At 38.2% G+C, this 17115-nt stretch overlaps 1 protein-coding gene across 2 annotated transcripts in view; it reads left to right on the top strand.

Annotated features, from left to right (window-relative positions):
• Positions 1-16215, top strand: part of ASB7 (ankyrin repeat and SOCS box containing 7) — a 30596-nt gene extending 14381 nt beyond the window's left edge. Inside the window, exons 5-7 of one of the 2 annotated variants that reach the window (XR_011681435.1) lie at positions 2657-3262; positions 5537-5703; positions 12453-12586. Coding sequence is in view for 1 of the 2 variants with exons in the window: in XM_071441235.1 (XP_071297336.1) it covers positions 2657-3262; positions 12453-12592 (746 nt within the window). In the remaining variant the exon portion in view is untranslated. Of the gene's footprint in view, positions 1-2656; positions 3263-5536; positions 5704-12452 lie in introns of both variants that reach the window. The other variant, XM_071441235.1, reaches the window with a different exon arrangement.
• Positions 16216-17115: the final 900 nt, after the last annotated feature.

Genomic DNA, 17115 nt, shown 5'->3' with positions numbered 1-17115 from the left:
TCTGAGAGTCATTCCCAATTCATTTTTACCTTGCTCATGTTCCAGGGGAAGAGAGTTCCTTTACAACATGATACCAATACTGAAAATTTTAGAAAAATCAGAAAAAAGCCCCACAGCAGCACAAGTTCTTCAGGCAGCATCAGCTTTGGGGTGTTACTTTTACTAAGACAGGGACTGGGTGGATGGAATTGGTTTGCAACTTCATGCAGGTCCAGCCTCTGCTAAAAGCTCGTGTGAAATTCGGGAGTTTTCCAGGAGGTGGCAGCAGGACATTGATGGAATAGCAACAGACCTTTCGATCCTGTTGAAATTGTTTCTCTAATCCGGAGGCAGACTGTTGGCTCACTAGAAATCCATAATCTTAATGGGAATTACAGTATATTTTCACGAGGTTTTTCTAAGGGGTTTGTTATGGAAAGGTTGGTTATTTGTTTTGCTTGGTTGCCCAACTGTGAGGCTTTTTTTCCTATCCTTCTTAATAAACTTCTCTTACATGACTTAGTAATTTTTTGGTTCACTTTAGTGGTCAAAAGCAATGACATTTTGGGAGTAAGGAAGGTGTGGAAAGGTGCTTAAAACTGTAGGTAAAAGGCATCCTTGTGTTGCAGGCAAATTGTTTGGTTTGGATTACCACAACCAGTATAAAAGTGCATATAGATGCACATATAAAAGTTGGGCCATATCTGCTTGAGTTTGGAAATGGCACTGATTAAACAGGCTTTGGCAATGACCTGCACCTCATCTGGGGGTAGAAATGATGCCTTGCATGCCTTATGCAGTGTGGGAGAGAGAAGGTACAACTGAAACGTTATTTCTTTTTAAAAATGGTTTTTGGTGGAAGACAGCTCTGCGTGCTGCTGTCCCCTTTCCATCATGTCCCTCTTTGTCCCCAGTTCTGCCCCTCAGATTGTACCATCCCTCTGCTTGTTCTCATGCCTGTTACCCACTTTATTTATCACCACTCAGAAGTCAATGTAGAATAGTCTGAGCTATTGTGAATAAAGATACCCTGGGAGCAGCATCACTTTGAAATATTATCTTTGTGTGGGTTGTGCTGATTATTTGCTGCATTTTGGATGTGATCACAGTGCAGGTTAAGAACACCCATTCAGTCACTGGCTGCGTTTTCCTGCTGAGCTGTGGGTGCTGCATTCATTCCTTTAGCTCAGGTTAGTGTGACTTTTCAGAGCACTGAGACTTCTGCTTTTCATGGGAGATTAGGAAAGCTGTCACTAGCAAGGAACTAAACTTCCCCTAACATATCCCTTATTTCTGTGTTTATTCCTGTTCTGTGCACTAGAGGCAGTTCTCACATCTTATTTCTCTGTGTAGCCAGGCTGCATTCATTTTTATGTTGTTTTTTTTTTTTTATTAGTTTGTTTCCTTCCTCTCCATCTTCTCTTTCCATTTAGAAATATCCTTAAAGTTGCTGGATCATCTTTGCAGCTGTATTCTCTACTCCTTCCTTCCAGTCTTTTCATTTTGGTATAGTATCTGTCTTGGTGTTATCTGGATATGATCACAGTGGGTTGGGAACAGGAATAAGGTTCCCAATATTCCTGTTTTGTGTTTGCACCTTTGTGTGTTCAGGTATGTTCAGTCTAGGGTAGCCTGCAATTAATATTGTGTTTTGAACTTAGAGCAGGTCTTCTGGTGCAGATGGTATCTAACTGAGGCTGGGAAAGTGTTCAGACTTCCACACTGTAGTTTGTACCTTTTAGTGTCCAACAGTAGCACCCATGGATGGTGGAAGGAGAAACTTCAAAGCCTGGCTTGTTCTCTAGCTGAGAAATGGCACCTTGCCTTGGGTAATTAATTAGTCACTTGTATAACAAGTTTGGGTGTCCTGAGGAAATTAGGTAAATTGATTGGATTATTTTAATTTTTAAATTAATAAATCAGTCTGAGTGTTTGTGCTGTGTGAAGAGGAAATAAATCTGTAATTACCTGTACTCTGCACTAACAGTTTATCTGACTCCTTTCAGAAGTGGGTTTTTACATTCCTGAATTCTTGTGAAACTATAAATTCAGAACAGGTTCTAAACAGATTCATCATCTATGAAAAGAGACTTTATCAAGATAATCTAAAATAACATACATCCTACATGCTTTGGAAATCCTGCAGACCACAGAGAAACATTTTACCTAATACAGCATTACACCCTAAAAACAATACAATGCTGCCAGACCACAAAACATCCGCAATTTGGGACAGCAGATGTTTCTACACATGCTTCTTTTTAAGACCAAGAAGCAACACAAGGGAAAATAAAAAGTTGAACATTGAGAAAGAAATGTAAAATTGTAGAGCTGGGGGAAAACTGGATGGACAGAAAGATTTGAGTAATTAGTAATTAATTCCTAAGAGTGCTTGGAAGATGTGGAAAAGTATTTGTCAAATGGAAACATATGTATGAGGAAAAAATTGTATTTAAGAACGAGTTACAAAAAAATTTTTTTTTCTAACTTTGTCTTAAAAATAGCATGTTCATGAAAGCAAGAATTAGTTTGAAGTACAAAAAATCCTGTCATGCTATGCCTGGAAAGACTAGCAATTACCATTCGAATTTTTTTTTTTTTTTAATTTTTTTTTTTTTTCCAGCACCGGATTACCGTAACGCCTTCTAATTATTTTTAAATTTTATTTTAACTTCAGCTGATCCCACAGTTAAGGACTTAATTGGAGGCTTCACTGCTCTGCATTACGCAGCCATGCACGGCCGGGCGAGGATCGCGCGCCTGATGCTGGAATCCGACTACAGGAGCGACATCATTAACGCCAAGAGCAACGACGGCTGGACTCCCCTGCACGTCGCTGCTCACTACGGCAGGGACTCCTTTGTCAGGCTCCTCCTGGAGTTCAAGGCTGAGGTTGATCCGCTCAGTGATAAAGGTACTACACCACTCCAGCTGGCCATTATCCGGGAGAGGTCAAGCTGTGTGAAAATCCTCCTGGACCACAATGCCAACATCGACATTCAGAACGGTTTCCTGTTGCGATACGCTGTGATCAAAAGCAATCACTCGTACTGCCGAATGTTCCTCCAGAGAGGGGCCGATACAAACTTGGGGCGCTTGGAAGATGGACAGACACCCTTGCACTTGTCTGCTCTTAGAGATGATGTGCTTTGTGCACAAATGTTGTATAATTACGGAGCAGACACTAACACAAGGAACTATGAAGGACAGACCCCACTGGCTGTTTCAATAAGTATTTCTGGAAGTAGCCGACCCTGTCTGGATTTCTTACAAGAAGTGACAAGTATGTATGTAAGAGAAGTTAATCACAGGACACAATGTCCTCTAAAAGCCTTCTTTGAATTTAGCCCCCAGGAAAAAAAACAAACCTTCCTCTCTGCCCCTTTATGCTATTTAAATGCACTAGAAAATTTCTGGGAAGGTGAAGGGATTGTGATACTGGGAAACTCTTACTTGTCAAAGGAGCTAATGTTAAGTGTACTTCATTTAAATTAGTTTTGTTTAAATATCTACGGGAAGCATTGATTTTAAAAGAGTGAACTGTAAAATCTCATTTTATTTCTGGCCTTAGCACGTAAGATTTTTGAGTTTGGTTTTGTTGTTTGTTTAGGGGTTTTTTAGTGTCTTTTGTTTTGCTTTTTTATTGCCATGCAAATCCTCGGCAGTCGATGGCTTTTTCATCTGCACTACAACTAGGGCAGAAGAGAGCTTTGGCTGCTTTGTGTTCTCCCACATTCCCTCCTTCCCTCCCTTAAACCAGACAAAAAAATGCCACAGTTCATTCCTGCAACTTGAAGGGATTTCATGTGCTGTGTAGCTTTGATTTGATTTTGTTGATGTCTTTGAAATACGAGAGATTTTAATTCATCGTGACTTCTGATATTTAGAAAAAGTATTGGGCTCCAAATTTCTGGATCGCTTTTGATTCCCAGTTTTTGGTGCACTAGATCTACTGAAAGTTTTCCTCTCTCAACATGGAATGCTGTACTAATGTTTCATAATCACAGTATTTCCTAAAGCATATAGGAATTGCTGATAAGCATTTGGCAGAGTTTGCCAATTCAAATATGTTAAGATGGCCTGGTAAATTATCATCCAACTAGAATGATCTCTGCAATACAGAGGATGGGGTGTTTCATATATCCTTTTTTGTCCCCTACATCTCCTTTTATTTTTTTGAATGTGGTAATTTTTTAATGAGAATTAGATAACCTATATATTCTGTAAAGAAACTGAAAATCAGTGTGGGCTGGAAGTGAATCAGCTGAGATCTGTTGTCAGTAGCTGACACAAATAAGCATTTGGAATTTCCTTTCTTTTTCTATAATGATTTGTGGTGTTGTTTTTGTTCATATCTGAAATTGAAAGAGAATTTCTGGAAAGGTGGAAGTTGGTAACAAGATATACAAGCAGTTAAGCATTTTGGGTTTAATTTGCCTGCCCCTTCTCATTCAAACACATTTCTTTCTGGTTTCCTTTTTGGAAGCCTCTCACTATATAGTTGCAGTGTCAGGAATTTTAGGGATTTTAGGAGATGATATAATATCCAGACTTGCAGTGTTTCAGTCTTAGGATGTATCAGTAAGCATGAAAGCTTAGGTTGCTCCCCTGTTTCCTCAGTGTCTAAAGACCAAAGGAAACAGGTACTGTAACTTTCAGCTTGCAGATTCCATACCTTAAGGGTTTAATGTTAAGTGAGAAGTAAATTCTGCTACAAAAAAAAAGTAGCTTTAATTTGTGGCCAGTGTAACAGTGTTGGAACTGTCCCAGTTCTGTGCTGTTGGAGGGAGAACTGGGAAAGCAGTGCTGACAAAAACAGCTCTCTGCTTCTGAGCAAAATAATTATCAATATATGTTTACAAACCACTGTAAACAAACTCTGCTGCCCTTTTTGTAAATATCCAAACACTGTCTTCCCTGCTTTTCATGAATAATTAATAAGGTGCTGTATGAGAGATGAGATGGATAAAGAGCAAGCTGGCATTTTGATAGTGGAGTTCCCAGTTAAGTCTGCCTGTACAGGGAATTGTTGAGATCTCATTCTGTAGTACTTTGGGAAGAATCTTGCTTATGAGTCTACTGCAATATGTATTTTCTAGAAAAAAAATTTACAAAATTTTTGGACAATTTTTTTGTTGGAATTCTTCCTGAAACTCTTCTGAGGTTGGCAACAGTGCCTTGTTTGTGGGGCTTAACGGGAACTTCAGTTTATTTGAATCTTATACTAAGTGATTGACATAGAAATCCATAGCTGTAAGTTTTATATCTGCATCTGAAGTTTTGAAGAGTATATTTGATAGTAAAACAGGAAATAGTTTATATTTTTACAGTAGATTAACATTTTGAAGGTTAAAGATTAATAGATATTAAATATCAAAGTTACCAAACCGATCTGTGTCTTCAAGTGAAGGCAGTTGCATGCTGCACATAAATGGGATACTATTGAGTAGTCTACATGTAAGCTGTGAGTAGCTATTTTTTTATACTTGGAAAACGTATTTGTACAGTTTCAGTTTCTCAGAAAACATCATTTGTGAATTTCTTTTTGTTTTGGTAGGTATTGTAATCGGTAATAATGGCAGCCTTTAGCCCAGGTCCCCGGTTGGGAATAACAGGCAAGAAACCAAGCTCTCAGAAATACTCAGTATTGGCCCTGAGAGTCTGCAAGAAGATATTGGATTTTGGGGTTTGACCCTGAAGGTCTGATATTCTTCCTGGTTACAGGTAGAGATTCCTTTGCTCCTAGAATAATTCCAAGAGGAAGTTATTCTATAGTTGTGTCTCAGTATTTAAGCACAGAGCTGGAAGTTAGGAACAACAGAGTTTTTGACCATGAGTCTGCTGTTGACTTGGTGTTCAGACTTGTGTGTTTTTCTTTTTCCCCCCCTCTCTCTTTTTTACAATACAGAAATAAGCAAAGTCTCCCTGGGAAAAAAAATATTGAGGATGAAAACTGCTCAATGATTTTATTAATCACCTTCCTTCTCCTTGTCTGTATTACACTTTCCTAATTCAAAAAACATTTATTGGCAGCCACCATAGTACCTAAGATCATTTGATAGAGAGTTGGTTTGGAGCAGTGTAAATGTTTCCATTTTCACATGGCCTGAACCTGCCTCTTCAGGAGTGTTAATGTGATAAGCTTGGAATGCACTAATGCAAATTAAAGTAGAGAAGCATGTATATGATATATAGAAAGACAGAGATACATAGAGACTATTGTTGGTAGTGTATATATTTATAAAATTAGTGTGCAATCACCGTCCTGGATGAAATTGTTTATTTTGAAGTTGAATGGGATTTGAGAATATTAAAACTTATAAAAACAAATGTGGGAGGTAGAAAAAATGCAAGTGTTAGAAAAATATGTAAGGGCTTAAGTAAGCTTCAAGACATTAGAAATTTCAATTAGGATCTTTAAATAAGGGAATTTTACAAAAGCCTGGAAACTGCCCCCTCCCAATAGCCCCCCTTTAATTGAATTTGTGTTCAGCTCAGGAGCAGGAGAGCTGTGAGGAGCTGCTGGTCTGTGTTGAGGCAGAGCTCAGGAAATGGCCTGGCCAGAGCAGTGTGATGTGGCTGGTGTGGAACCAGGTACCAAAGAACCCAGTTCAGTTCTGGAACAGCATCTGAAGGTCACCCAGTGAATTTAACTGCAAATGTTTCAGCTGCACTTTTCTGATTTTCAAAGGGCAGTTCTTTGGCTTTGACTAGAGAGTGTAATTTTTGTGTTTAAATTTATACAGCACTGTAAATATACAGAATAACTGAGACAGAAGTTCTGTTAAGGAAATCCTTAATCCTATACATCCTTTGTCTCTACCCCTTGGCTAAATCAAGATAACTTTTCACTAGAATTTTATTTTTTAACTGGAAGAAGATTTTTAAAAGTTTCTCTCTGCGTAGTTTTAACTTTTATAAATACAGAAGTGTCCTAGTGAATTTAGTAGATTTCTACATGTTTTATTTCATGGATAATTTCAAAGGAAATGGTGTTTTCGTGTTTGTAATAACAGCAGATCTTTACTGGAATCTCAGGCTTTACTTTTTTCCTTGGGTGCTGCTGGAAATCTTGCAGTGATGATTAAGGTCTGCTTTGTCATCCAGTTACACAGGGAACTGGGATAAGGGGATTATTTTTTAATTTTCTACTCTACAGTTGACTATATTAAGTAGTTGAATCATATTGTGTAGGCATATAAGTTATTTACTTTGAAGGAATTTTTTAAGAGGCCTACATAAAAAAAAATTAAAGACTATTTTTATATGTGGCACTTAAGGTGCAGCCATGCTCTACTCCCATTTGTACACCTATGCTCTACTCTGCAAAAATAATTTTAAAATAGCATAACAATGCATCTTAAACCTGTCTTGATGTTCAGAGCACTTTACTTACTGTCTCCTAAAAATAGATAAACATTATGGTGTTGAAATTCTTAGCTGCATTTCCATAGCAATTTCAGTGAGACTGAATTTACAGAGATGTCACAGTTTTTTTTTTAAAAATACCTTTGCGAGTACATTCAAATCTAAATTTCATTGCCAAATACACCTGTTAAGTATAACACTGAGCCTTACTGATATTCTGCTTTTTCATATAGGAATTTTCAGTCCAAAATAGTACATAACTTCTGTGCCAGATAGACTGAAATTTAATAGACATCTAAAACTCATTGTGGGGAATTATTTTTCAGAGACCAATGAAAACATATGTCAGGCTCAGACATTCTAGCAGAGACATATTGAACACAAAATTAAATTAGAACTTTTAAAATAGCTTGTTTGATATCCAGTTAAAAAGCTCTCCATGTCCTGTCGAGCTGGAGGGATTTGTTCACGCTCTCAGTGCACACTCTGTGATTCTACACTCATCCCTGCATGTCTGATATTAATATTTTAGACCTATAGATTTTTGATACTAGCTTTTTCTGATGTTTTGAATGCTGGCAATTATTGCAATAATCTCCAATTCTTCTGCAGTTGTTTTATCCAGAGTACAAGCAGTGCATTTCCTAAATTTTACACCTACTGCACTGAGCAGCCAAGCTCCCCTTGGCTCAGCCTCAGTCACTCCCTAGGTGATCCCAGCCTTTCCCTGTGATCCATCCCATTTTTGTGCATCCTCCCCAGTGTGTTTCGTGGCTGCTGGGTGGGAGTTTCCAGTTTATAACTTCAATTATCTTTTTCATTTTCCCCCACCTCAAAAAAGTCAACAAATTCAGAACTCAGTTTAATTGCTGGCAGTAGCTGCATTCCTCACCGCTGTGAAATAAGGGATGGGTTGAAGGGCTTGCTGCAGAAATAAATACTTTTCCTGATATTCTAGAGGAGCTGAGCTGTTGCCAGCATACATCAGCCTGGTTTCAACGTATTTTGTAAAATGTTTCAGATAATTTTTATTTTTAAGTTCCCTTTGTAGCTAGAAAGAAATTACCAAATGGTTTCTTGCTACTGTTTTCAGCCTTTCAGAATTCCCAGGAGGGGCAGAGGCTCAGTTTGAGAAATACCACTCTAAGGTTTTTTAGAGAGATGCATTAATATTGTAGAGAAAACTGTGGGCGGCTTCTGAAGTATGTCACTGATGTTATTTTTCATTTTTTAATTTCTTCAGAGTCAGCCTATCCACTTGAAACCAATGCACTGATTGTTTGCTTTAAAAGTATTTTTCTTTTAGTAGTTAGAACAATACATCAGAGGGGATCTTCTTGCAGCCTACAATGTATTAATTTCAGTCATTCCCAAGTTTTCTCGTGGGTAACAGAAAGGTCAATTCATGATTGTTGCATTGCATTTTTACATGGTTTTTTTTTGCTCTCTATCTGCAGTGGAGGAAATGGGTAGGGATTCCTCTTTTCCAGCTTTACAGCACTGGATTAAAGTCCCCAAAAAAGATTGTTGTCAGAGGCATCATAAATATGCCTTAATAGTCCTTAAATATAGACTTATAGGGTGAGTTAGTGTTTTATTTCTTGGGGCGCATTGTCTGCAGAGGGAAGGCACAGTGACACAGTTCTTTGGCCAGGTAGCAAATCCTAAATGGAAGATTTGTCTGCCTGTGGGATACAACAGAAAACTCTGTTATCATACCAGAAAAATCTTGAAACTGCAAAAAGAAAAGGAATGGAGTTTTGAGTGGAAATTTAGATTAATTTTAATAATTTCTTGCTGTTAAAACATGTTTTTTTTTCCTTTGCTTTACCAGCAAAGGCTGATCTTTTAATAATAATTTAAAAGGCTCATTTCATTATCCAAGTAAAAGAATTATTTAAGTGGAAGAAAGCTCAGAAACTTTGTTAGCAGCTGAAGAACTGATTTAGGAAAATGCTTAAATTTTATACATACTGAAGTCTGCTGCATCTAGATTAGAAAAAATCAAAAAGCAATTCCTCTTGATTCTTTAAAGTCATGCCTACCATTTCTTCTGTTTGGAAGAAGCTTTTCTGTCAGGTTTGGGACACCGTACACAAGAATTGCATTGGTGGGGATTTCTGCTTTCCCTTCCAGCACAGAGCACAAGCTCTGGAAGGCAAAAGATGAACTGTGCTTCTTTTCCCTGTAATTAATACTTCTAATTTCTTTGATTACTGCTTTAAATCTTGCAAAATAAATTGACTGCAGCATGTAACGATTTAGTGAACACATGAGTAAATCCAGAGTAACAGCAGCAAGGTGGCCCTTCAGGGATGTGCTGGGTGTTTTTAAGGTGATCAGTAGTTTTATGTGCCTGTTTTGCATGATAGTGGTAATTAGGCCAATCCTACTTTTCATGTTTGTGGGGTTTTTTGTTTCTTTCTCTTTTAATTCTCTTCCTTTCCAGCTTATTTGCCTAAATAACTTCCCAAACTTGTGCTGCAGGATATAACCAAAGCTGCAACTTCCTAATCGTTTTTAAAGAGAACTTTATTCATCATTTAACTTGTCTTACTTTGCCAAGTTACTAATAACATTTTTCATTTGCCAAACTAAGGTTCACTGACATCGGTCTGTAATCCTTTATTTTTTTTTTCTTTTTCATTCAGATGCAACCAAGAATGAGTAAGTGTTCCAGACACCGTTTCTAATAAATCACAAATGCATTAATAACCCTGGAATTTGCAAGGCGTGACCTAAGACACCAGCAGCCACTAGATGTAGCAACTGGTGCTTAACACTGGAAATGTCCATTGTTAACACATTCCCAGGAAATATTTTTTAGGCTTATCAGGGGAAAATGTCATACATTTGATAATCAGGTCTTTTTGAATTAACTGATGACCAATTTCTTCTGGGTATTTTAAGTTGTCTGTTCTTTTATGTTCTCAAAAACCACGTAGGATGTTAATTAAAAGGCATTTATTTCTGAAACCAGAAATCAGTGTCTCATAGCTGATTTATTGTGTACTCTGCTACAGAAAATACACAAAGTCCTCTAGTCCTTTATCCTTTCTAATGCTGCTGTTTGCAGTGAACTTTTGCTTTCTGAGCCCTGTTTTAAAGTATCAGAACAATTTCTTTATTACCATTAAGATTGCTTAATTTCTTACCAAAATAACTTTCCTTTCCCTGAAGTTTGAGCATTCTGTTGTCTGAGTTGCTTAAATTCTTTCCTTCAGGTGGAAAAAAATTTGCCAAGAAGAAACCACTGGTGGATAAAGTAACCATTGGTCTGTGTTCTAAGTAATGGATGAAGGATTTAACTAAAAATAAATTGACATTTAGGTGGTGATAAGTATAATAAAAGTATTTTCAACTTACATAAAGGAAGCTCAAAATTTTCATGTTTTTTTAATTTCTAACCTAATTTCCTTAAAAGCAGACTGAGACTATTTTCATGCATTACTTCTGCTGGCTTGCCCTGGATAATTTTAGTGCTTAAGATAAATCCCAGTGTCTAAAAATCCCTACCTGTCTGTCAGCCCATTTCTATAGATACCAACGGAAGCACCTACATTGTTCAGGGTGCTGAGTGTTTTGAATTTTGCATTCATCAGGTCCCATAACCAAGTCTTGGCTTGGAGGAAAAAAAAAATTAAGAAAAAGAGGCTTACACAGTTAAGTTGATGATCAAAATATTGATTAGCACAGCTTTGATGTGTTACTGGAATAACTCCAAAGAAGCTGTAGCAGAATGAGGAAAAAGCACAAAGGCAGGCAGTTTGTTCAGAGGTTTGGAGTGGTTCCCATGGTGGGGGTTGTTAGCTGCAGTTTTCAGCTTTGGGAAGAGGTACCAAGCAGGAGTGGAGGATGGAGGTTTATATAAAGGTATGTAAAAACCATGACTGGCGTGGGAACAATTATTCATTATTTTCCTTGTAACTCAAAGAATGGCAGGCATGCAACAAAGCCATCAGGAAGCAGATCTAAAATAAATAAAATTACTTTGCAGTTTTCCAGCCAACGCCTAATTATATTGTGAAATTTGTTGCCACAGGATGTTTTGGATACTGAAAGTATGAATGGGTTCAAAAAACACTAGACAGATTTACAAAGGACAAGCTATTCACAGCTATTAAAGACATAGATCTGTGTGCAATCTCTGGGCTAGGAAGGCCCAAAGGCACCAGTGCTGAAAGCTAGAAGGGTTTATTGGGGCAGGATTTCTCAATGTCTGTTGTTCTGCTCTTTTTCTCTTTCTTTCTTCCTTAGGATCCGTGGCTGGGTGCATTCAGATACAAGACTTGATTAAATTTTTTGAGATTATTTTGGTTATAGGGACCAAACCTCAATTTTTCTCAAGGTGTTTGATTTTGAGTAGTTTCCTGGTAAGAATGAGCTTGAAAGAGAATTGATAATTTTGGAAAATCCTGGACAGGAATGCTGAAGTTTGTATTTGTCCTGGTTTAGGGCAAATCTGGGAGAAAGGACAGCCTAGGACAGTGTGACATCAGTAAAGCTTTTCCTCTGTGGACAGTGGTTAATTCACATTTTCATCCCTTTCTGTTGGATGAGGGTTTGGCTGCATCCAAAGCCTGAAGGCTTTATCTTTTCATTAGAAGGCAAAGAAAACCCCAGTCTTTGACTCTGCCACAGCTATCCTGGAATAACTTTTATAAATCCTTACTCTCTAAGGAAACTTTCTAGTCATGTTACAGCTGAACTTAGAAGTTTCTGTCTCATTGTTTGAAAGAAAAGCAAGACTGAGGGGTTTTTCCCTCAAGTATAGGAAAAAATCCACAAAAAGTTAAATGGAGGAGTTCTGCTGTTCTGTAATGCATAAGCATATGTTGCCACCTGGTGGGAATCCTCACATGGGTGAAATCACTTTACACTGGCATCAGGAAAATTATGTGCATATAAAAATGTTTCCAGGACTCATCCCTTGATTTCATTGAGTTCATTAAAAAGGTATTAACTTGTGATTCTCTTGTAATTTTCCCCTTCCCTCTCCCTCTTAGGAAACAGCAAACCCCTGTCATTTTGCAGAGTAAATGATGTCTTACAATACATTTAAAATGTGATCATTTTATTTTTATGTGTTCCTTTTGTCTTTTCAGGACAGCCCAGAAACTTGCAAGATCTATGCCGAATTAAAATCCGTCAGTGTATAGGCCTTCAAAACCTCAAACTGCTTGATGAACTACCCATTGCCAAGGTCATGAAAGACTACTTAAAACACAAATTTGATGATATCTGATATCCATGAAGAGAGGAACTGTGAGCAAGTTTAGTTCTATTCCAGATACTGAAGAGGCTTGTTGCCTTGCACAAAGTATATCCTATGCAAATTCTGATTTTTCTGTGAAGTCAGAAGGCAGGTATACACTTCCTTGGGTTTTTTATACCACACGCTAGAAGGTCTTAATTTTTGGTTTCTTGGTCCAAGTTTACAAGGTCCAAGCTTTCTATACAATATTGCATTTTAAAAATTGCTGTTGGTTTTCTGTTTGTTTTCACATTATGTGTGCAGACTTGCCGTGGAGATGGAAGGCAGCCCCTTGAGGGAAGTGCTTGGTTTGAGCTGGCATGCTGAGCAATGATGCAAGAACATAAAAGTCTGGAAATCAATGCACCAGTCCTGCAAAAGGATACAGATAGACCTCCAGAACCTTGTTTGTTAGGACCTCTGTCTCTGCCAGGTGTTTCTTTTGCAGGACAGAGGGAAGAGGGGATAATTGACATGTCCTTGGGTACTGTATGAATATAATTTGGAAATTGAGGAAAAAAATGCAGTTACCCTGCTCAATTTGAGGGTCTATAGGTCTATACATTGGCTTGTTTTTTGGTTTTTTTGGCATTTTTCTTTTCCTAATTACTGTAGTTGGGATGCCCAGAGAATTCAGGCCCTCTTTCCCAATATTCCCTGGTGAATGGGCTGTTTGTAAGTCTGTTTTTACCAGTGACAGTACACTACAGAGAGGCATAGCCTCTGTATTTTTTACATTAACTTAAGAGGAAACAAATTTAGATTTTTTTGAAGCCAATGTATTCTGTTGCTCATGCAGTGCCTCCTGTGCAATAATCTCTCTGATGTATTTTCCCTTGATGTGTGATTCCCCCACTATTCCTCATTTAGGCTCAGTGCATTATTTGTGAGAGCAGGAGCTGCTGCCTTTCTGTAGTGTTGGTATGACATTACAGAAATGATGCAGCAGCTCCTGTTCATTATTACTCCCTGAATTTCATGAATGTATAACCTGCTTTATTTCACTTTCAGTTGAGATTTTATCTACGGGTTCTCGGCCAAGTTGTGTCCAAAAAAAAAAAAAGGTAAATTGGCCAAACCCTTTGGTTTTAAAAGCAGTGTTGGGGGTGGGGGTTGTTTTGACTGCTCTGAAATTCAGTTTGTTTCAGGTTAGAGAGCGGGAAGTGCACATAAGTTATTAACTAAGAAGACAAGCCCCACTGACATTGAAAGGTCAAACTTTGCAATTAATCTGAAAGCAGAAACTGAGAGGAGTGCTGAAATCTGGCCACTGAATGTGTCTTTCAAATTCAGGTATTAAAAGATCTGTTGCAGAGTTTTGTTTCTGATCGTAGGAAAAAATTAATTTCTTGATCAAAAGATTGGGCCAAAATGTGCAGTTGTTTCCCTCTTTATTTTCAAGGCATTACAGACTCAGCATAAGGTTCTTGCCAGTGTTCTCTACTTTTATTTTGGCATCTGCCTGGCTCCAGAAGAGCCCCTCTGATAGTAGGAGTGCTTTTGTAGCAATTGCACCAACCGATGTGGGAGATGAAAGGAATGATGATGGCTTTTAGTTTCACACTGTCACTTTCAAAATACTTAGTGTTAAAAATAGGAAAAGCAAGGTAAGGCAGGTAAACTCATATTATTTAACTCTGCTAGTTCCTTTTAATATTTGATAACCCTGGACTGCAGCTCCCTGAGAATGAACCTTATCACTGCTAATGGATGCATGGAACCATGGCAAGCAAGGAGGATTAGCTGTCCCTATTGTGGCTGGCATTGCATCAGGTTTGCAGACAATGAGGGATTTTGGAGATTCATGGCTCACAGGGTTGGCAATGGGCCGTTGAACCTTTTTATCTCCAGCTTGTAGCAGTTCAAGTCCAGCTGCTGGAGCAGTGACCAGGAGGTCACATCTTGGCTGTGGGAGTGAGCACGTCCAGCCTAACACCCTGCACTGGTTTGTAGAGCTTGTGGTGCTTCCTCCTGGTTGTATCTGTGGAGTAGGGACAAGCTGTGAGCTGGAGTGCACGGCTCAAACCTCTTGGCCCCTTGTGGAGGGAAGATCAGCCATTCCAATCTTTGAGCTCTCCAGTGCTGAGACAGGGCAAACTGGCAGGTTTTAACTCAAATCTTCTGTTTTCTGACATGAAATCAGGAGCTTAAAACTGTTTTCTTTAAAAAAAAAAACAAAACAAACAGAACAGACTTAGTATTGTTCACTACAGTTGTAAGTTGGTCTAAACCAACATCCTTCCCCAATGAATTTTTACAGTAATATTTTCTAAGGTAATCTAGAGTATATTTTAGTTGCAATCTATATTAAGGCAAATTATTTGTTCTGTCTGTTGCTGTGACTGAAGAAAATTATGAAAGACTTTGTTGGTAACAAGAATGCTATTTAATGAAGAAATGTGTAATTCCATTATTTATTGTTTGAGGTTTGTTTTTTGGTTATTTCTTTTAAGTAACTGACATCTAAAAGGGAACACACATATGTTTCAGGCCAGTAAAAAGCCTTTCTTCTAAATTAATTTTCATCCTCTCCTCTCCCCAGGGTGGAGGGAAGCCCTCACCCTTTTTTGCAATGCTAAGCCATCTCTTGTAGCTGGTTTCTCACCTTAATTCTTGCAAAGCACCACAGCACACGTGGGTCTGAACCTACTGATAGTCCTGTGCACTATCTCTGGTTATCCATGTGCTCAAGTGCAGATAAAGTGGGATTATTCATTGATAATCCTACCCAAATTTCAATAAGGGGGAATTTGGTCTTTTTTTTTAATTATTATTTTCAATATTGTGCACAAATACTTTGAAGAACAAACTGACTTTTGTTTTTCATTTGGACTAGAATGTGGAAGGAGAAGTGCATAATAGAGACTTGTGATGTAGCCTCATTCCGTTACCTTAAAATTCACGGTTGAACACTTTTAATAAACCTTAAAAAATTGGCAAACACACCAAAGAATCAATATGAGTAAAAGACTCTGATCATTAACAAACTGCAAACCTCATCCTTTAAAACAAAGCAGAAAGTTTTTGTAAATATTTATGTTTATAAATGTACAGCAGAGTAAGAGTGTTTTTTAGATTATTTAATTACCATATTTCTAAACTATTTACATTATAGACAATACTTGTTAGTTTGAAAAGCTCGAGTGGGTTTGTTTTGTTTTGGGTTTGTTTTCTTTCTTTCTTTTTTTTTTTTTTTTTAAATTCACTATCACTCATGCTTGGAACAACTCTGGCTTCCTTGGGATAGCGTGGAAAATTCGTTTTTCTGGCTCTGGTTGGCAATCATAGGAGAACACATCTGGACAAACTCTTCAGATAAATACCCAGAGGCAAAAGAAAAGATATGGCATCTTTACCAGGATGGGCTGGTTTGGAGGAAAAAACCTGTCCACAAGAACAGCTTCCATGCAATGCTGTGTTACCAATACCATCATGTATTTTGTTCTTCCTTTGCAATGTAAGTTTTTGCTTTGGGTCAATTTGAATTTAAAAAAAAAAAAAAAAAAGAAAAAAAAAGAAAAAGAAAAAAGTTAAACCTGGTAAAAACCTATTTTTGGTTTATGTTCTGTTTATTTCTAATGTAATGTTTTAATAACATAATACCACTTTACACATTTTCTCTCCATGTTTGTCTGTCTCTTCTGCTCCTGTTCCCTTCTCTGGGGTACATGCTTCTGTAATGCATTTGGGACTCAAAATGCCCCCACAAATGGGAGTTCAGATGTCTCATAAGTTGTAATGTGATTTTTTTTACCAGTAAATATGGACAAAACCCTCATAGAATAGTTTGCTGTGGAAGGGACCTTAAAGCTCATCTTGTCCCACCCCTGCCATGGTCAGGGACACCTTCCCCTGTCCCAGGCTGCTCCAAGCCTGTCCAGCCTGGCCTTGGACACTGCCAGGGATCCAGGGGCAGCCCCAGCTGCTCTGGGCACCTGTGCCAGGGCCTGCCCATCCTGCCAGTAAAACAAAACTCACTCTAGAGCTGGGCTTTGGAAGGGGGATCAAACTGCTCCTAAACTGTGAGTGGTTGGGTTTTCCCTGCTCAGATTCCAGCACTGCCACTTCAGGCTTTTCTGACAGGTTCACCTTTCCTCCTCAAGCTCATGCACTGACCAAGATACAAAAATGACCAAACAGAGGCTGCATTTTAGGCTCTATTTACTACTAATAAAAAAGGGGGGTGGATATGAATATTCTTGGTACACAAATAGAAACTGGAACATTTGGGTTCAGTCATGAGAAAAATGTGCAACCAAAAGCTGCAGTAAGGTTTTGGACTCTAAAAATTTGGAGAGGAAGGAGACTAGATTTCAAGACATTACTGCTAAAGGGTAATAGGGGAAAAATGCTGTTTCCATTGCTCAGTAGCAAACTTCACAAACATCACTGAGAGAACATTCACTGTTCAACCAGCAGTTGTGTTTAGAGCTGCTGCTGATGGTTTCTAGCAGACTGGCCAGGCTTTGGCTGGGCTGTACTGAATGCTGTGCTAAAGACTTTGTTCCTGTTTA

This window comes from Agelaius tricolor, unplaced genomic scaffold (genome assembly GCF_023055355.1).
Source record: "Agelaius tricolor isolate 1412-34295 unplaced genomic scaffold, bAgeTri1.0.p SCAF_16, whole genome shotgun sequence".
Taxonomy (NCBI): Eukaryota; Metazoa; Chordata; class Aves; order Passeriformes; family Icteridae; genus Agelaius; species Agelaius tricolor.
The sequence above is the reverse complement of the archived record's forward strand: the minus strand, read 5'-3'. Positions and strand labels throughout refer to the sequence as shown.